The 21809-nt window shown below is 38.6% G+C and overlaps 1 protein-coding gene across 12 annotated transcripts in view; it reads right to left on the reverse strand.

Moving 5' to 3' along the window:
• DCLK1 (doublecortin like kinase 1) overlaps positions 1–21809 on the reverse strand; it is a 324739-nt gene that overhangs the window by 26567 nt on the left and 276363 nt on the right. For all 12 annotated transcript variants that reach the window (XM_070578004.1, XM_070578000.1, XM_070578003.1 and 9 more), the window contains 4 exons: positions 9869–10002; positions 8049–8126; positions 7579–7675; positions 5214–5294 (listed from right to left, as the gene is read on the reverse strand). In XM_070578004.1, coding sequence (XP_070434105.1) covers positions 5214–5294; positions 7579–7675; positions 8049–8126; positions 9869–10002 — 390 coding nt within the window. The remainder of the gene's footprint in view (positions 1–5213; positions 5295–7578; positions 7676–8048; positions 8127–9868; positions 10003–21809) is intronic.

Genomic DNA, 21809 nt, shown 5'->3' on the forward strand with positions numbered 1-21809 from the left:
TGTGAGCACCCCAGGACTTCTGCCTCCCTTTAGCTTGGCCCAATGCATCCTTTATGTCTGTAATTCACACTGCATTTGGGGAGAAAACATGAAGTGAATTAAGATCTACCTTGGAGAAAGAAGAGGATAAGATGCCCAAATGGAAAATAGAATTCCATGTCACCATTCACAATTTATTAATATAGATAAGTGGGGTTTTTTATTATTACAGTATCATTGGGGTTCTCTTAATTTCTAAACAATTCTGCCAACACAATAAGATGAATGCTTATATATTTTTGTGTGGGTAGGGCTGATTTTTATTAGCAGGGGATATCTTGGTAGATTATCTAGGCTTTTGTTTTTCTTCTTCCTCTTCTTCTTCTTTTTTAAAAAATATCTTGGCTTAGTAGCATCTTTTCAAAAGAGGAGGTAGGTAAGATAAGGAGGTAAAATAAAATTTAAAGGCCAGGAAGTGATAGGAAGTCTTGAATCAGTTAAATAAATACACTTGACTTATTTCAACAGTCCTTTCCACTAGGACAAAGGTGCTCACTGTTGGTTTCACATTATAATCACCTGGGAGCTTCTAAAATCCCGGATGTCCTGATGCCAGTGCAGAGAAGTTAAATACGAATCTCTAGGGGCAAAACCCGGGCATTGGACCTCGTGCTAGGGACTCCACTGAGCTTCAAGCTAGAGACTTTTTGAGCCTGTTTCCTCATCAGGAAAATAATTGGAGGTAAACATAGATTTGTAGAATTATAGCATTGAAATGGACTTTCATCCTAGTATCAGGAGAATAACGTGGGATAAATGAAAATAAAAATGCAATGATAGTAATATATTTGAAATATCACAATGGTGACAATTTAATCCTAATAACAAATAAGAAAAATTTTTTGGAAATGTCAATTAAGGATGATCTTATCACTAACCTACATTTTTCCATCAACAAAGCGTCCTTTGGGGGGAAAGTGACTCCACCTCCCCAATTCCTGGAATGATCAAGATTATTATATTATTGCCTATTCCATTCTCTTATTATATGTGCCTAAAGCATATACTTTTCCACTAGATGAGTAATAAGGTGATAAACGTAGCTAGGACAATTCCTGTTGGTATTTTGCAGCTATGTTAAAGGAAATAGCTGTAACATGGGAGAACACCCCAGAACTGAAAATGCACACATTATCTACATGGATTTTGGAGCACACAAACAAGAACTTTTTATTTTTTGGATGAGGAGGTTTTCCTCCTTAACCAAGCTTCTCATAGACCAACATTGATCACAATTTGCATTTCACCAGCACATAGCAAAGGATGATAGATAGAGTTGCTGCCTCTCTCAGACTCAAAGTCCGCAAGTATTTATCAAGTACCTATGGAGTACTAGTGCTTAAGATTGTCCTCCCAGGCCCTTCAAACATATAATCCTCTCTCCATCCTCCTAACAACCTGAGAGGTTGGTTCTATTATCTCCATTTCATAAGCAGAAAAACAGGTTCAAAGGAGTAAAATGACCATCCAAAGGTTACACGGGCAAGGGAGCTGGTGCTTCTGGGGGTCTACACTCCTCTCCTAGACACTTAGCTGCGTATCGATGCTGCCTTTGTCCATTTGGCTTGATAACACCATCCACTGAGAGACCTTGATCATGACTCTTGGTAACAGAGCAGAGGTCCAGGACACCAAGGAGCATGGTGGGATTCTCATGCAGAGTGTTCGAAAAATAAATGTGAGCCTAGAGGAGGCTCCTGGAGTAGGGTTAAAACAAGTGACTTTTGCTGACTAGATTTTTCAATTCTATTGCCCTCGTGCTCTACTCTCTGTTTCATTAAGAGACTGCCTTTTTATTTCCAAGTGTGCCAGGTGAAAATGTCATCATATAAGCAATAAGGAGAATTAGGGGGCCAGCCCCATGGCCAAGTGGTTAAGTTCGCACTCTGCTTTGGTGGCCCAGGGTTTTGCTGGTTCCGATCCTGGGCACAGACATGGCACTGCTCATCAGGCCATGCTGAGGCAGTGTCTCACACAGGACAACCAGAAGGACCTACAACTAGAATATACAACTACGTACTGGGGGGCTTTGGGGAGAAGAAGAAAAAAAAGGAAAATTAGGACAAATAAGAGCATGGAAAGAGCTTTCTGACAACTTCGTTAGGGCTCATACAATTATTATTACCTTTTCCTCTCTTAGGTAGCATCCTTTGTGGTGATCAGATATAATTGGATCACCAAATTCAAAATGTCTCGTTAAATGACTTCCTTTTAAATTCCTAATTTATTTATTTTGATTGCTTGGTTATCATTTGTTGCATTCAGAGACCTCAACAAATACTAAATGCTGGTTGTAAAAGCTTATATAAATTTTTTCCTTTATTATTTTGCGATTAAAAAATGACCAGTTTTCTGACAATTACTATATAAATATAATTTCAAAAGTTAAGCAATCACTTTATACATTAAGTTTTTTGCTAAAATAAATATATTTTTTCCTTTAGAATCTAAGGTCCATTAGAATTACACAAAGGGTATATTTTAGTTTTAAATCTCCTAGATAATTCTTTAAATGTTAGCCTTGATTTTGGGAAATGTTTTTAGAGAATCTGAGAAAGAAAATAAAATGATACAGAAGTCCAAGTTCCAGAGGGAGCTGTGGAACCTAATTATCAGCTAAGTAGGACCATGTGTAAAAATGTATACAAAGCAGATTGAGAAGGCAGAAAGTTACTGCTGAGGCACGTATATGCTGCCCTAGGAAAAGGAGCAACCTAGTTTGTCAAAGGTAACATCCCAAAGTCTTCTTAATGTTGTTTCTTTACCCCACTGAGTCTGGATATGTTGATGAAGGGTCATTCGGTTTGGAATCAGGGGAAGAGATCATGCTGCTCCCAACAGCATTCTAGGCCCTCACATATACAGACAAATTTGTTCACATTCACAAAGTTATCTTATACCAAATATCCATATCCTGCTGGAGCTGGCTCTGCTGGACATCTCCTTTCCAGCCACCTCCAGGATGGAGCTCTGGCATCTCCTCCTCCAGGAAGCCTTCCATGGCACCCTCCCCATAGAGGGTGGCTGGGGTCTCCCTTCTCCCACTGCCATGTGACTGTCTGGTTGTATCATCCAGAACTCCTGGAGGGCAGGCCTGCTAGGCAGTGGTCCTCTGATGAAAATGTATTTAAAAATCTAAAATGAATCTATGAATCTCTTTCCTCTATGGCTCTCTATGAGCCTTCAAAGGCCACATTTCAAACTGAAATTTTCCAGTTTATTCTGTGTGGTCACACTCTCAGTCTTTCCAGGGCTAACATGCAATCTGACAATTTGTGGGCCATAGGCCTTTAATTAGCATGTAGATCAGTCAGAACCAACTGCTGCCACCTAGAGAGCCTGCAGCTAGCTTGTGCCTCTTCCATTCTGAACATGTAAGGGAAAGACCCTGTGACCTAGGTAAGTTACTCTGGAAAGGTTGCTAACTTGTATGAGCGATCATTATAACGACGACAACGTACACACTGCACTCTTTTGCAATATTCACAGTGCTTTCGTGTATAACAAAGGGAGAGTAGATGTAGTATGGTACATAGGTCTTCAACGCACCTGGGCTTGGAGTGAAGATACTCGCCTGCAAATTCTTTCTCAATCACAACTTGGCTCCTTCAGCCAAGTCACCTACCATAGTCTCAGTCTCTTCATCTGTAAAATGGGTACAATAACACCCATCCTGCCTATCTTGTAGGCTTGTTATTTGGCTTACATGAGCTGCTTCCTGACCTTTCCCACTTCATAGTAAAGTGTTTAGCACCCTGGGGTAAATACAAAGGCTGCTGAGGCTGGAAGCGACCACTCCTGCACTCTGGCTGCCCTGCCTGACTGTCCCAGGGGCTGATGGGATTAACATCTTTGCACATTTGTACACCAGGTAGGAAGCTCTGCTATATGAAAATATTTAAAACAAACCTTAGCTGCACATCTAAGCATGCTCACACCCACACATATTCTCCTGTCATATATATGACCTCCCAGTGGGCTGTGAGGAATCAGGTTCAGACATGGAATGCTGGAAGCTAGGCCCATGGCCGTCAAATGGCAGAACACGAACAAGATCCAAGCTCCCGTCACCTCCCTTCTAGTCTGTCTCAACACTGTGCTTTCAATCATACCTGTTCCTCAATAATGAGTTATTTTGGAAAAAACCACTTGACTAATCCCCAAGGTGATAATTCAGAGAAGTGGAACATTTTGTTGTGTTCAACTTACAGTTAGATCCTTCAAAGTAGTATGGAGGCTGGCAAAATTTATGTCAATGAGCTAACAATTTTATGCTTGTCCATGCCTATGTCCCTGTCCATATCCAGTTCCAAAGTGATATCTGTCCTCTATTCTGGGAGTAGGAACCATTAAACCCAGTTATGGGGCTTCCACATCTGTCAATAGGGTTTACAATAGTACCTAGATTATATGGTTGTCAGGAAGAACACAACCAATTAATGTATGTGAGGTGCTTAATAGTCCTGGGCAGACTCCATAAGTTAAGCACTCTATAGGTATTAATTACCATTATAGTTAATCAAAACAAATCTTATATATCAGTTGTAGAGAAATATAGGGTTAAAAAATAATGACTCTGGGAAATTCTTTCTTAGCTAAAGAAGCATCATTAGAACGTTGTACTCAAATAGCAGCAGCAGCATCTGGAAGCTTTTAGAAATTCAGAGCCTCCGACCTACTGAATTAGAATCTGCATTTTAACGAGATCTCCAGGTGACTTGTGAGCACACATAAGTTTGAGAAGTGCTGCGTTGGAGTAGTCCAAGGCTTACGCAGAGACCCTTGGGTCACTTATATTTTTCACAGAAATGATGCAAAAACAGTACTGACTCAGGAAATCTGCTCTGTCTTACTGATGATTATTCAGCTCTAATCTGGACCACAGAATGTAGTTTGTGGGCTGAGGGTGGGGTCATGATCATGTGCACCTCCCCAGCAGAAGGCAGTTCCATCTGAATCAAATGAAATGCTTTGTAAGGGACCATGAAAATGCACATGAGCACTGAGCCATAGAGGCCCTCGTGGAACAACTCTGAGACCCTGTCCCGGCACATCTGAGGAGGAGGAACAAACACAAACACAACACTTCAAAAAGGAGGTGATATCATTAGGAAGTCTGCAATTTTAAAAAGGAATGTTAGGAATACATAGAGGGAAGGGAGAAAGTCACTTACGTTAACCCAGGGATGCTCGAGGACCTGCACGGCTGAAAATCGCTGATCAACATCGACCAGAAGCATCATGGTAATGAGCTCCTGTGAAAGGGAACATTTGATTCTATTTGTCTAACTTTTAAGGTAAAAATCAGGCCATTTTCAACAGCAGAAATTCTCTTTTAGTTTGGAAAAAGCATTTGTAAAAGCTCTAAATCTTAAATATATCAACTCAACTTACCCATAGCTACTTAACACCTTTAAAAATTAAAGTAAAGGTAAATATTTGGAATTAAAAATGCATAGCTTGTAGTTGAGAGAAAAAATAAATTGAAATTAATATTGAAACCAATTTCATAAAAAATGTTTTTAGTAGAAAAGAAATAAACTAAACAACTTAAAGAATTAATATTCCTTTCTTTGTCTAGGATTTTGTACTTTAACAACAGATTTCTAAATTACTTTAATATAGAAACCACATTTTAAAAACACTTTAAATTTTCACTTTGGCAGCTGAAAGGAAAAATGGGATTTTTCCTCCTAACTGCAAGATGGTATATTTAGGTTTGCAAGAAAGGAATGAGGAAAAACATAGCATTGTCAACAGCTAGTTGGCAAAATAGAAACTATCCTTTAGTAGCCAAAGAAGTCTAAGGAAATCTGTTAAAATTGCTTCAAAAACGTCAAGATCAATCAATACAAATAAATTACAACTACTAAGTGGTAAATGACTTAAGGGTTCTGAAATTAATGAAACTTCCCACGAGGTCAAATTTATTTGGACCAGGAAAGCACAGCTTGCGTTTTAATGGTGAGTTTGTCATACATCTGTCCACTTTGGATTAGAAATTCCCATGTAACAGGACGGTTAGATATGTGTTACCTGGTTCCTTACATTCACAGGCTCTTGAGTACCACTCCGTGATAGGGATGATTTACTTCCATTGACATAGAGATTCCACGTTCACTTTCTAACTTGTTAAAGCACCCACTGTATACAATGCCTTTTGCCAAGTGCCATGGGGGTGTAGGAGGTGGTCCTCTCTGTCAGTGTCTTCAAGCCCTCGTGTTATGGATTGATGGCACTGGGAGATGGACAGGTTCCTGAAGAGCCTGCCCACAGGTGGAAACACCTCTACCCCCACCTCTGCAGCTGTATCATCCCATCTCCTTTCAGCTTTGTGCCTTTCCTTTGACTCTTCTCTCAATTCTCCACATTTTCCTAGGTCCAGAGGTAGATTCCTGGACAGTTAAAGGAAGTCGGAGACTTGGGCCCAACATGCATCATTTTCTACGGAAAGTGGCCAGGCCTAAGGAGTCAGGTTTTAAGTTGAACTCACATTCAGGACACAACCAAAGGAAAGGCATATACATTGAATTATCAGAAGATAATTACTTCTCAACATCAGTTTTTCAAAAATTTAAGTCAATGCTTGGAGACGTAAGTTTAAGAAATCAATTTAAAAGTTTTATTTTTTATCTCAAGGTCTACTAATGTCTCAGTGTAAGATTTTTAGAGTTTTCTTAGAGGCTGATCTTTTAGTTTCATAGGACAAAAGCCATATTCCTTGTTCCCCTCTGCCTCTAAATCCTGGCTTTCAAGGTCCAAGCTAAATCAAGGCTTCCCCATGATGTCTTTCTTGATTACTTCAACCCATGTTGAGCTTTCTCCACTTTAAGCGATTAACTAATTGTTTAATTTACACATTCATCAAATCATTCAAAATATGTTAAGCACCAGTTATGTACTGGTCACTATTTAGGCAATGATGATACAATAATGAGTAAAATAGACAAAAATCCTTGTCTTGATGGAATTTACATTCTAGTGAGGAGAGTTAGAAAATAAACAACATAAATAAGATGTATCCGTCTATCTATATCTATCTATCTAGATAGGTAGTTAGATGGTATACCAGATGGATGCAAGAATGAAAGTGCTATGGAGAAAAATAAAGCAAAGGAAGATAATGTGATCCAGGTAGGGTTTAAGAGCTGCCAGAGGAAACAGGGTAGTGTGGGAACGCTCCACTGAGAAGATGACATTAAGTCAATAGAGGTGAAACAATAAGAGGTGAAACAACAAGCTATGCAGAAATCTGAGTTGGGCTCGAGCCTGGAGAGGGTAGGGCATAGCAAGAGGCTACAGCAATGTAAGTGGAGTGACAACAGGGAGAGAAGCCAGGGAAGCAGAAGCACTTGATAAGTCGGGATGGCTATGAACAGATGACTTGACGACTGTGAACTCTCAGAGAAGCTAGGAATTACAAGTAAAATGTGTACAGAAATCATATTTATGATATCATTAGTTACTTTGCACACAATGAATCAATAACTCCATCAAGACACACAGGCTATAAGGAAGAGGAAGGCACTGGAAACCTACCTTTGCAGAATCGGAAACATTATCCCAATATGGAGAAGGAAAGTCCACTTGCCCCATCAAAATCTGATCAAAAAGCACCTCCTGGTCATCACCACTTCTGTCCAGATGAACAACAACAAGGAAAAAACAGCACTCAAATGTCAACTCAGGGTATGTCTCCTCATTCTTATGCACTAGAGCCCTTCCTTTCCCCGTAAGTGTGTAAAATGTGTCTTTCTAAGCAATTCAAAATGTCAATATGGAACTGTTTTAGTAAATTAAGAAACAATGAGTTTTTAAAGCATATGAGGAAGATTTATGGAAGGCATGTAAATTAACATGCACAACATGGAAGAAATAACAGACATTGCAAGCAAATTTCTTATTATGTCCTTTTCCTCCTCCGGGCTCTTTTGTGAAGAAGGCCCGATGGATCAGTCAGAGAATAGAGAAATGCTTTGTGGTGCTGAACAAAAGATCGCTGCCCATACCCACGGAACGGAGGGAAACCACAAAGCAGGATGTAAGTGATTACACCAGCAGCCCAGATGTCCACCTTGAGGCCATATCTGGAAAAGTAAGGGATGTTAGAGTTAGCGAAGTCAGGCCAGGACAAAAGACGGGACGTGGCAAAATAGATGACTCCTATTCCAAACCAAAACCCAAACCAAACAGAAAACCCAACAACAAACACTAAACTAAAACCCCCTGAGTAAACAGAATTCAAGAAAAGAATAATAAAAACAAGAGACTCTGCAAGGCACATGAATATAAATCAAAGTAATGCGTGCTTAGGCTCCTAGCCAAATATCAGTAAGTGAAGGACTTCAGCAAAAAGGTTTATTACAGTCACATCGATTTTAAGATAGGGTTGGACTCTTGAGACTATCTAACTCCCTAATTTTAGAAATAATAATTACATACAGGACATTTTCCAATTTATAAAGCCCTGACATACAATATCTTATTTTGTTTTCTCAATAACTCTGTAAGTTGTACAGGGTAAGTATTACTGCCTACTTTACAGAAGAGAAAACTGAGGTTCAGAGAAGTTAATAATTTTGCTCAAGATCACACAATTATTCAGTGGCAGAACTGGGTCCCAAGCAATGTCTTCAAGAGCCCAACCAAATCCCCTTTCGACCCCACACCTCTCCTTCCCAGCAGGCTGTCGGAGTACTCACAGCAGAAAACCTAGCAGTGCCTGAAGCAGCCCCCTCTGAGGGCAGACAGGGAGGGCCACAGATGTGGGCTCCTAACTCATTCAAATTTGATGAACAAAAAAGTCCTTGTTACCTCACATCTCACCTTAGGGATCTCCCTACTGGGATTCCCTTCTCCTCTGTTCTGTACTTTTGCTTTTCTGGTCTATGGTACAAGCAGAAAAACTATCTCCAACTGGTCACAGTGGAAGATACAACCCAGACCATTAGGTGTGGGTTGGTGCTGCTAATGGGAGGAGAGAATAGGGCTGTCTCCCCCTGCTGCCCCACCTTTCCCCAATTCTTCTGTTTAAGGATGGTGCTTCAGACCCCTGCCTATGATCCGTGCTAAGAAATACGGCTCTTTACTCAAACAGCCTTATACTCACATCTGAGTTCAAATGCTGACTCAACTAGCCATGAGCTTATATGATACATCAATCATCAAAGTCTGATTTTATTCATGTGCGAAATGGAATCATACCATCTACTGGAAGAGTAAGAATTAAGTAAAGGAGCTTAGGGCCTGGCATATGGTAGGTCCTTAGTAAGTATGAGGCCATCTTGCCTCCTCCGATTCTAGAGATTCTCACTCATCTGATAACTACTGCACACAAAAACCAGCCAATTCCCAATGGCCCTCCAATGCCTAAGGGTGTTTTCACTCCACAGATAACCAATGCACTGCCAAGAGGACCAAGATGGGACAGGGACTGGAGAACAAGGACAGCTGAGAGAAATAACCACAGGAGACAGTAATCACCGCACACAGCAGTGTCTGTTTCTTTTATCTCCAAAAGCTAGTTAATTACTAGCGTTGCATGTTTCTCTGTTAGTCTGAACATTTTTTACTCTGAAGTTAATAACCGCTGTTCTACCTTTAACAAAGGCCAAGTGGACACCTTAAACAAGATTGCAGTAATTGGCAACTTGATTGGGAAAACAGAGAAAATGGCTCCCACTTTAAAGTGAAAAAAAAAAAAGAGTGAAAGAAATCTGATAGCTAATTCTGTTTGGATGGGACAGAGCAGTGTTATTTCTCCCATTCTTGAAGCCGACTAGTTCTTTTGCAAGCACGGCACTTCAATAAACACACAAGAAGCATTTACCCAGTCTCTGCAATGATTTCTGGAGCCACATATGTTGGGGTGCCACAGACTGTGTATAGGGGGCCGTCGACAATGGTGGCCAGTCCAAAGTCGCCCAGCTTCAGTGATTTGCTGCCATCTTGGTGCTCGTACACCTAAAGTAAGAGTAAAAAGTGAAATCTCTTAAAACTAAGAGCTCGAAAGCTCTTTTCCAAAGAAAGGAGGGACATCATGGTTTCAATTTAATGTATTCATCATAAAGTAAAAAAAAAATCAGGCAATTATGCAAGGAGATACATACAAGAATATCTTTCTTTAGGTTACTGCAGACTGGAAACATTGTGAACAAGCAACAAACGGAAATTCATTACACAAATTACTTCATTCATAAATTGTACATTCATTCATACAATGGGATGCTACAAGACCATTAAAATGGTGATGTGGGTTTATGTTTACTGAAATAAATTATGTTTGGGAAGTGAGGACAGCAGTTTTCAAACTGGTTTGCATAAAACATCTATTAAAGAAAAAAATACATAACGAAGAAAAATGTCTGAAAGAGCAGTGTGGTGCGTCCGCCTCTGGGTGGTAAGATTACAGGAGATATTTTTTCCTTTTGCTTATCTATATTTGACGTTTTCTACAATTAAAATTGATTTGCATGATACAGTAAAATACAGAAAAGTATCTAGTGTAGTATCTCCAATGGATAAAAATAATTACCTCTTCATTTAAATATATAAGAAGCTTTAAAAATGCAGTTTTTTAGTAACTGAATGAAAAAAAATCTACAAGTATATTAAAATAGTTTTTTTTCAGTGTCCCATATTTCCAACAAGACCTATTTACATTTTTTTTTATTAATAATTGAAAGGGATATTAACATTTCATTTCACCTGTGGCAATTTGGAAAGATTTATCAGGTGCAGAGTCAGCATTCTGTCCAGGTTTCCTTATTAAGGCAGTAAAAGTCTCCAGTCTTTCACTCAACAAATCAAGAAAAGGACACATGTGACCTCTGGCAGGTATTTTTACCGCTTTAATTCTAGCCCATGATCAAACCAAATGGATCTGCTCTAAAAAGTATCCCAAACGACTTCTATTATTTCAAAGAAACGATGAAAGGGCATTCAGAATTCCAATTCAGTGCCCTCCATTGGAATCAATAAGATAAAGAAAAGGAAAACCACAGTAAAAGGCTAGTATTCCCAGAAAAGGCAGTTGCCAGGAGATGCCTCAAGGAAATGGCAAAGTTTTCCATGTACATAAAAATAATTCATCCAGCAAGTTGAGGCCTGCATGTTCTTCTGTTGTTGCTCTCGGATCATCTGTACTTGCTACAGTGGTCTGAACCTCTTGCACAGCAAGGCACACCTCCACACATCAGGGGTGCGCTACTGTTCACACACCCTGTCTGCCTTCCTTTGGAAAAAGTAGATTAACGTCTCATTTCACTGGAACATAAAGTGCAGATGTTTGGCCAGCTAAGCTGCAGCATCAGCAACGATCATTTGGATCTAACTGTTTTGGCAGAGGCAGGCAGTCAGATCCTCCTCTCTGGAGAGACTGTGTCTTTTCTGGGCAGAAAATATTCTTTCACATTTTCTCCACCCTCAGAATATGCAGTCCTCCTTCTAAGGGCTTGACCACGATCAAGTCTGGGCTGCCCACGGGCAGGCATGCAGAGGCTTGTGGGGTCACCTGCACTTGGGTTGTTAGGGCAAAGACAGCCATATGTCCCTCACAGATGTGGCTTTGCCCAGTTGTCATCTGGGATGGACACTGTCCTCCCTACTTTAGTGACACAGCCGTGCAGCCCTGGTCAGCATGAACAAGTCTGAGTTAGGAGCTTTGAGGCATCTGAATCTCATCCCCAGCGTAAATGTTCTCAGGCCAAAGAAATCTTTCAATTGTTGTCTTAGCACGTCAGCTACTCTGAACATCCAAATGACAAGCAAATGTTTTTCATGAAAAGAAATTTGAGATGGAAACATCTAGTAGATCATCTAACTTATTTCCCAGACAGAGCAGAATTGTTTACTTCCTTAATTCCATTTTGTTACCAACAACCTTTCCAAAATGCAAAATAATCGCTCACTTTGATGTTCTGTTAGGTCCAAACATTCAGGGTGCATGTTTTGTGAGGTTCTGCAGATTTCATCTACACAACTCCATTTATACAGGAATTTTGCGGCTTTTTTCTAAACATACTATGTATAATCACCTAACTTTATTCAAAAGTTGGACAAAAACAGATGTTGGCAGATCCAATGACAAGTCACATTTTGGTTCTGAATATGGCCATGCAATTCTCTTACATGTAGCAAGGGTTTATTTTTGAGCATCTATATCTTAATAGGAATTCCATCTCACATATAGCCATATGCCAATTTTATTTAATACAGCTGAGCACTAAAGTTCAAAGTTTGAATAACTAAGGGAAAAAAAGCACTAAAAAACTGACCTAAAATAAATAAAATGAGGATTACCCAAAAGTAATAATATTTCTAAAAGAAGTCAACATCGTTTAAATAAAATACATAGAATCCATCATTTTAATGTTCTTTTTATTTCTCTTTAATCTCTTCTCCAATGTTCCCCCCTTTTTTTGTTTTGAAAACCATATAGCAGAATTTTCAGGAACATAAAGAGATTTAAAGTGATGCTTAGGAGAGACACTAAGAGCTTAGCAACAAAGACCTAACCCACGTATGTAATTGAAGACATTTCTAGACCCAAGTACATTAAAAATGCTCCAGCAAAATGTTTTTGCAGGTGAATACATGTCCAGGCCCCTCGTTTGGAATTCTGTTTAACTTACTGTCACGCAGGGCAGGAAACAAGGTTGCTTTGGGTTTTTCTCTGTCAACACTTTGGGAGAAGGATACAGAAGAATATATTCCAGTGCTTTGTCTCCTCCAATGGGAGAGAGCCTTTCCTAAGCGGCATAATGAGCTCACCTCACCACTGGGGCGCAGTGCTAGCTCCTGCTGCAACCTGAGCTGGGCTCACCCTTCTCCCTCCCCGAGCCAATTACAGAGGGGCATGAGTGAGGCTATTTGCATATGTAATTAAACCTTGGTTAAAATCACAGATTGCTAAATACATCTGCTTCACACACACACACACACACACACACACACACGCTCCTCACAAAACCATCTCCAGAAAGTATTTTCCCAAATGGCAGCTATAAATTCACTTTGAACTAAGTTTTTAATTAAAAGTTAGGAATCACAAAAGCCTCTAACAAGTTCACATTTAAAATGCCAAGTCCTTGGTTTCTAGCACTCTGAATCGGTTCTGACTTTGTTCTCAGCATGTCTCCTCAGCTTGACCACCTTTCAGGAAGGACAGCAACACGCCGCAAGGATAGACTTGGCCAGCCTGATCCAGCCAGCGGGGTTCTGATGGATGAAGAACTTTTGCTACAACGGTATTTTAAAGCCTCCATAAAACGTGACCCACACAAGCAGTGGGAGTACATTAATTGTCAATCAAAGAGTATTCACAACATGAGATATGATTTAATGTTCATCCCAGGCCCTTTAAATACTATAGATGTTCCCCCACATTTTGAACACTGAGGGGCTATTAAAGAGACGGGGATTAGTGCAAATTACCCAGTACGTAGTGCTTTCACTGTTCTAACTAAGCAATAAAACTGTGTAATTGTACAACACTAATTGAATGCAGCTACACATAATTGTGGGCTGCCATATGTATCCTATTACCATAAAGACTGTCAGTGTTTTGTAAGCTCCTCTTGTGATCATTGCAGATGGCTACAGTCAGAGAAGTTGTTCTCTAGGGTTTATTATATGGCTATAAAGACATCCCATGATTTGACAGACTAAATGCGTTAAATGGCAATAATTATGAAAAAGGTTCCAATTAAAAGCTGAAGGCAGGTCCTACCAAGAATAGATATGGGAAAAGGTCAGGGATGTAGGTTTTTGGCACACTGGTATTTTACACAGGACTTTTCTTTTTAAAGAAGACTTTGATTTTTGTTTCTTTTTCATTTATTTGGGGTTTCACAGTAGCCGTAACTTGCTGAACAGTAGATGTTTGGGCATATGCCTGATTTCCCTTGGATTAGAAATTGAGACCATTTGGGAAAGCTATTTGAAAAAATAAAAGATTTAATATAGAGTCATAAAATGCAGCCGGTGGCCATAAAATAATATGAAAATTCACAGATAACCTGACCCCCTGTCAAATGGTTTCTGAGATTCCCATAATAAAGAACTAAAAGCTGACTAACATAACAGATGTGTTGGAACAAACATAATTCTCAATGTTGCTACAAATTTAAGGATAGCCCCATTGAAATGCTGGCTAATGAATCATTAGTAACCACCGAAATATTTTTCACAGAGGAGCACAGTAGGTACTGAAAATTATTTCACCAAATAGAATTGAACAAAAAAGGCATGAAATCGACAAAGCCATGAAAAAAAGTTAATTTACTTTTTAACAAATATGGTATCCCTCTAAAAAGATATTGATTTTCCTCCAGCCATGGTATATGGCCTTTACGATGCTTTCTGAGGAAAATAGATTAAATTTAAATCTTTAACCTTTAAGACATGAAGTATAACAACATTTGTGCAGGGAATTATTTTACAAAATGCACTTCATGGTCCACATACTTTAGAATTAAACCTCCTGGAAAAAAAATTAATTCTTAAGAAAACCAAACCCATTTTATACCCACATGTAAAATCTTTATGAAATAAAAAGGTAAGTGAAACAACGAAAGTTGCATAGAATCCAGAAGAGGGATAACAGCATTAGAGGAAAAAATGAAACAGCTTTTCAAAGTATTCCACGAGAGATATCTGGAAAGATGGAGAAGTGACTGGAAGCTCTCAGAAACCTGATTCTCATCCTCACCTTAAAACAGTCACGAAACTATCTAAAAAGGAGTTCTATGCAGCTGCAGTGAGAGACAAGAAACATGCACATTCCAGATTCTGTGAGCAACTGTATATCCTAGGATTTTGCTAAAACTGTGGGAACTCAAAATCATTGCCATTTAAAAAAATTGTATTACATTTTCATCACACAAGTAATATCCAATATGTCATTGTATGAAAATTAGAAAAGACAGATAATAACACTGGGAAAGGAATTAAACTCACCTATAATCTTGACACCTAGAAATAACCATTGTTAACATTTTGGGGGATGGACTTCCAGAGCTTGCCTTCTCTCTCTTTCCTGCTTTTCTTTTTCCACTGGACAATATATCCTGAATGTTTTCCCAGTTGGATAAGCACATATCTACATCATGATTTTCAGTGGCTGCTGGATTTCCATTGTATGGATGCACCATATTGATAATCCCAACAACTACCACGACTGCCATTTATTGAGAAGATGGGATGTACCAGGCATTGTGTTGAAACTTCACAATCACTGTCCCATTTGATCTTCACAACAATCCTATTAAGTAATCTTATTGATATTTTACAGATGAGAAAATTGAGCTTCAGAGATGTTAAGTAACCTGCCCAATGTTACACAGCTAACAAGAGGCAGAGCTAGAACTTAAGCTCAGTATAGCTAAGTCCATGATTCTAACCACTATGCCCTCCTGTCTCCCCATCATGCCATTATTTAACTGCTCAGTGCCCTGAGATAAGTTGTTTCTATATATTTTTTTCATACTAAAAAACCCTGAGATGAACATCCCTATATATGTATACATATCTGTTTTTTTCTTTAGGTTACATTTCTAGAAGTAGAATTACTTGGTCACAGGGTACATATGTTATTTAGGGCTTCAGTTATATGTTACCAAATTACCTTTCAGAAAGGTTCTATCTAGTTACTCTTCCACCAATACATATAAGATGATTGGTCTCCTCATAACTTTGCCAACAATGTACATTACTATTATTATTATTTATCTTTGATAGCCCAATAAAGCAATGTCATTATTATTATTATTATTTTTCGTGAGGAAGATTGGCCCTGAGCTAACATTTGTGGCAATCTTCTTCTATTTTGTATGTGGGACACCACCACAAAATAGCTTGATGAGCGGTGTGTAGGTCCATGCTGGGGATCCGAATCTGTGAACCCCAGGCTGCTGAAGTGCAACATGCAAACTTAACCACTATGCCATCAGGCCAGCCTCAGGCCATGTCATTTTTAATGAAATAAACGATATTATTTAAGTTCTTAATGACAGAAGGGATGAGTAGTAGAGCAGACAGATGTAGACAAACCAAAGGGACATCCTCCTCTCTTACTTCATGTCTTTTCTGTGTTGGAATCACAGATCCTTGGGGAAGGGCCCTCAGTAAATGCTTAGCAGAGTAACTGGCACATTATTGTATTAAATAATGTTTGGAGAAATGTTGTTTTTCTTCTGTTTTCCCTCAACTTTTATCCAAATTCAGAGAGCAGATTTTTTTTCTAAACACCTATGAAAAACAATCATTCAGTTTCTGCTTGAACATTTTCAAGGACCACAATCTACCTGTAATAAAGGCCATTTAATTCTGAAACAGGTATAATTGTTAGAAAGTTTTATCTTACGTCAGTCTCAAATCTCTCGCCCCTTAATGCCTTCTCTTTAGTTTGAGTTCAGTGCTCTCCAATATGGCAGAAAAACATTTTCCCATCTTCCATTTAGCAGCCATATTCACTGAGAGCTACTATGCTCCACTTTCTCCACCCCTTCTGTGGGCTCAACTTAAGGCCCCTGACATGATGTATTCAGGTCCCTCACCAGAGGGGTGATGTGGTTATATAAGCAAGGTGGAGGACTCTCTTGACGGCGACAGTCTTTCAGTGAAAGAAGTCTAAGGAGGAGTCTTGGTATTTTTAGCAGTCACGTCACACTGAGGCTCACACTGAACTTACGGTCAACTAACAGTCTTTTGACCCCGTAAGGCCAAGTTTTCCCATTTCTGTTTTTCCACAATGATTAATAAAACAACTACACCAAAACCACTTAGTCCACAGGGATTTATTTTTATCTCTTGTTAAATTTTATCTTAACTGATTTTAGACCTTTATAGAGCCAAAGATATTTTTGGATGTCAATTCTGTCATTTGGTAGAATACATCTTCATTTCAAGTCACTAGTAGTGCTGATTAGAGTGGAGCTAGTAACAGACTCCTGTGAGATCCCTGGCTCCCTTCCTTTGGGTGATCCCCAATCCATTAATCAACACTCTGGTGGCTCAAGTTCATAGTACAGTGGACTGACTACAAATCCACTCAACTATGTTTTTGTCTATGAAGTCTAGATATACTCTGTCTGGGGCATTTGCCTTGTCTACCAGTGTAGTTAGCTATCCTATCACAAAATAGATTTATTTTGGCATTATGAGTCATGGGATTAAGGCAGAAGGAAATTCATTATCTTTTGAGGTTGGTGTTGGCTTGAACTGGAAACTAAGAAAAGCTGAAGCACAACCTATGGTCATCACTTAGGGAAAACAGGATAGCTTATTACTAGACACAATCCACTTAATGAAACTGCGGATCAGGAGCTACACATGCCATTTTGATGGGCAGCTAGAAGCAGGCACAAATACCTAGACACAGAGTTTCTAAAGAAAAATTTCTGACCAAGACAGGCAGTTTCTCTTAGAAACTGCTTTCTCCCAGAGAGTATTAGGGAGCTGGGAAGGAAAAAGGCTTCTGAACATAAACTTTTATATTTCAAGAAAATTACTGTGCTTATTTCTGGAATCTAATAAAACTAGTGAAGTAAGTTATATTTTTGCCAGTAAAGACTTTAATTTTCCTAAAGAAGTGGCATCTGTGTATATATTTTAAAAGACCCTCTCAGCCCAGAAATAAATCCACACCTATATGGTCAATTAATCTATGACAAAGGAGGTAAGAATACACAATGGGGAAAAGACAGTCTCTTTAATAAATGGTGTTGGGAAAACTGGACAGAATGGAACTGAACCGCTTTCTTACACCATATACAAAAATAAACTCAAAATGGATTCAAGACTTAAATGAAAGACCTGAGACCATAAAACTTCTAGAAGAAAACACAGATATTAAACTCTTTGACATTCGTTTTAGCAATATTTTTTTGGATATGTCTCCTCAGGCAAGGGCAACAAAAGCAAAAATAAACAAATGAAGCTACAGCAAACTAAAAAGCACAGTGGGGAAACCATCAACAAAACGAAAAGGCAACCTATTGAGTGGGGGAAGATATCTGCAAATGATATATCTGATAAGGGGTTAATATCCAAAATATACAAAGAACTCATACAACTCAATATAAAAAAACCAAATAATCTGATTAAAAAATGGGCAGAGGACCTAAATAGACATTTTTCCAAAGAAGACATACAGACAGCTACCAGACACATGAAAAGATGCTCAATATCACTAATCATCAGGGAAATATAAATCAAAACCACAGTGAGATATCACCTCATACCTGTCAGAATGGCTATTATGAAAAAAACAACAAATAACAAGTGTTGGCAAAGATGTGGAGAAAAAGGAAACCTTGTGCACTGTTGGTGGGATTGCAAATTGGTGCAACCACTATAGAAAATAGTATAGAGGGTCTTCAAAAATTTAAAACTAGGACTACCATATGATCTAGCAATTCTACTTCTGGGTATTTATTTATCTGAAGAAAACAAAAACACTTATTTGAAAAGATATCAGCACTGCATGTTCATTGCAGCATTGATTACAATAACCAAGATATGGAAGCAACCTAAGTGTCCATCAACAGATGAATGGATAAAGAAGATGTGGTATATATAGACAATGGAATATTAGCCATAAAAAAGAATGAAATCCTACCATTTGTGACAACATGGATGGATCTAGAGGGTATTATGATAAGTGAAATAAGTCAGAACAATAAAGAATACAGTATTATTTCACTTATATGTGGAATCTAAAAAAACAAAACAAATGAACAAACAAAAGAAAACAAACAGACATAGATACAGAGAACAAATTGGTGGTTGCCTGAGGGGTAGGTGGTGGGGAGAAGGGCGAAATAGGTGAAGGGATAAGAGGTACAAACTTCCAGTCATGAAATAAACAAGTCATGGGGATGGAACGTACAGCATAAGGAATACAGTCAATAATATTGTGATAGCTTTGTATGATGACAGATGGTTACTAATCTTAGCAGGGTGATCATTTTGTAATGTATATAAATGTTGAACCATGTTTTAAGCTGAAATCAATACAATATTGTATGTCAACTATACTTCAATTAAAAAAATAAATTAATTAAAAAAATATATAAATAAAAGTCCCTCTCAGCTCCTTGGAAGAAACACAGGCTGCCCCTGATGATCTTTGCTGCCAAGGGTATAAGCTTGCCATCTAGTGGTGACTTATGTGAACTGAAGGCAGTTGATCTTAGTTTTTTTTTTTTTGAAAAAAGCAAAAGGTTCCTTTTAGTCATAAACTATCACGGCACAGACACATACACGCACACACAATGGTCCCACTGTACTTTCTCTGCCCACCCAGTGAAGTTTAGACTGAGATCAACGTGAGTCTTCAATGTAACAGATGAATTGAGAAATGGCTTGGACGTGTCGCATTGGGTCTGTCCTCTATTCTGTGAAGAAGTATCACTCATTCACTCTGTCATCTCATCCACCCTCTCATTCACCTGTCACTTGTCCATATGGACCATTAAGCACCAGGTCTGACAAAGCAAACAGCCCCCCCACACACACACACACATATAAAGTCACTGATATGATTACCTTGTGAAAAAAATCTTAGTAATGACACAGTAATAAAATTATAAGAAGTATTTTTGTTGGGTCAGGTCCCAGTTTTCACCTACAATGTGGCTGGAAACATCACTGTAAATCAAATCATATTTTCTCATTAAAATGCTTTGACCTGACCAACTACTTAGGCTTAAATAAATCATTCCTATGATCAATATAGATCCTTAAAGACAAGTTACAATATTTTTATATTGTTCTATAAGAATTAAAAAGACAAAGTTCTAAAAGTTCTGTATATGCAATGATACTACAATAAAGTGAAATCTATACCTGAATTAGACATTTATAAATAATCCTTTGCTAGTTATAACAAACATTAACACTTGAACAGCAAAAATCTCATCAGCAGCGTAACACTTCATAGGGTTTTTTGAGGTCTCTTAATAAAACAATAATGCAAAGCATGCATGAGGCCTTTTTATTTATTTGGTAAGTTTCTCCGTAGTAAGAAAATGGATTCAAAATCTTTACATTCAAACTATCCTAGCACTTTTCAAACAGTCTGCAGCTCTACGTTTTGCCACGAGATGGCAAATCCATGCATGGGAAAATCGTAAAATTTTAAAAGCAATGTCAAAAAAAGATGAGAGATGATTTTTACAACACATAATATTATTGTTAAACAGTTTTATTTTTAGGAATAATTTAATTTTTATTACAAATCAAGGGGAAATAAAAAGGAAGGTAACTAATAGTTACATGTTATCTCTTTATCTTCATAAAATCCCCTTAAAGGAGGCTCAGAGGAGTTAAGTAACTTGTTCAAGGTCACAAGACAAGCCAGTGGAAGAGTAAAGCACTTGGTTTTGAACTTCGTCCGTCTGACTATAAATCCTGATATGTGAATGTGTGCCTCCCACGACAGTGCTCTCATTTCCACACAGAGGTCAACAGAATGCGAAATTAACAGAGGTTTCCAGTGCAATTACCAGTGTCACCCTAATTTTGTTAAACTTATTCTATTCTCCTATTTTATCCTATAACAGATTTATCCCGCAAAACTCATCGACCCTTAACACTCCCTATAGTAAGAAATTACTATACTAGCAAAGTAGAAGTAGTTTAGTTTTTCATATATATATTTTAAACTTATATTATGAGTGACCACAATGGTGTGTATTTAATATTCTTAAATGAGGAAAGAAAGAAAAAAGAAAACTTTTTTCTTTCTGGGTAATTTAAAATGTTTGAAAGAGCACAATACTTACAAAGTATCCTGCAAATTGTAATTTTAGTAAAAGTACACTGCTCTGTGATCACTGATGGCATTTACAGAAACACATAATGCTCTGGTGAGACGCAAGTGAACAATGGGTACACAAAATTGAACTGCAAAAAGGGGAAGGGAAATAAAACTTTAATTTTCAGTCACTGAATTTTCGGAGGCTAGAGAAGATTTTAAACAAAGGCCCAGTTGTAAGTCTGTTCCCCTGAGACAATCCTGCATAATTCAGGACACAGGAATAATGAGCGCAGACGAGAGAAAATGGCTGCAGTTTATGGAGGTGACTATGCAGAAGAGAATGTTCAGGCTACTTCGGAGATGTGGAATTTGAGGGGCAATTAAATCAGAATTCTGTTTGACCTCAGCTGCCTTCATTAGCCAGCAGCTACAAGATTACTAACATAATTGCAACTAACTAATTGCTCGTGTATTTATTTCTTGAATGGCTATTTTTCCTTCTTGAATTTCAGCTCCATGAAGGCATGTCTCTCTGTTCTCTGCACAGTACCTGGCACAGGGCATGCACGCACGCAATAAAGCTCTCTCCCTAATTCACAGCTCTCTGTAGTCTAGTGTTTAAAAACTTGGACTTTGGACCAGGGCAGAGTGAGAGTGAGATCTTGGCTCTTCCTTTTCTGAGTTGTTACAGCCTTGAGCAGGTCTTTTAACTTCTAAACACCCAGGTTTCCTTACCTCTCAGATGGGCCAGTAATAGAACTTACGCCACATGGTTGTTGTGAGGATTAAATGAGATGAGCATAAAGCCCTCAGCACAGGGCACACGGAGGTGGCGCTCCATAACGGAGGATCTCAGACTTTATTGGGTGCTGGGAGCTGGGTTGCTCATCTCATTTTAAACTTGAGTGTTCATTCAGACCATGTGGGGAGGTGGCTGCAGTGTAGACCTGCACCCTGTCACCAGTCACCAGATTCTGATTTGGCAGGGCTGGAGGGAGGCTCAGAAATT

The sequence above is a fragment of the Equus przewalskii genome, chromosome 16 (assembly GCF_037783145.1).
Source record: "Equus przewalskii isolate Varuska chromosome 16, EquPr2, whole genome shotgun sequence".
NCBI classification, from domain to species: Eukaryota; Metazoa; Chordata; class Mammalia; order Perissodactyla; family Equidae; genus Equus; species Equus przewalskii.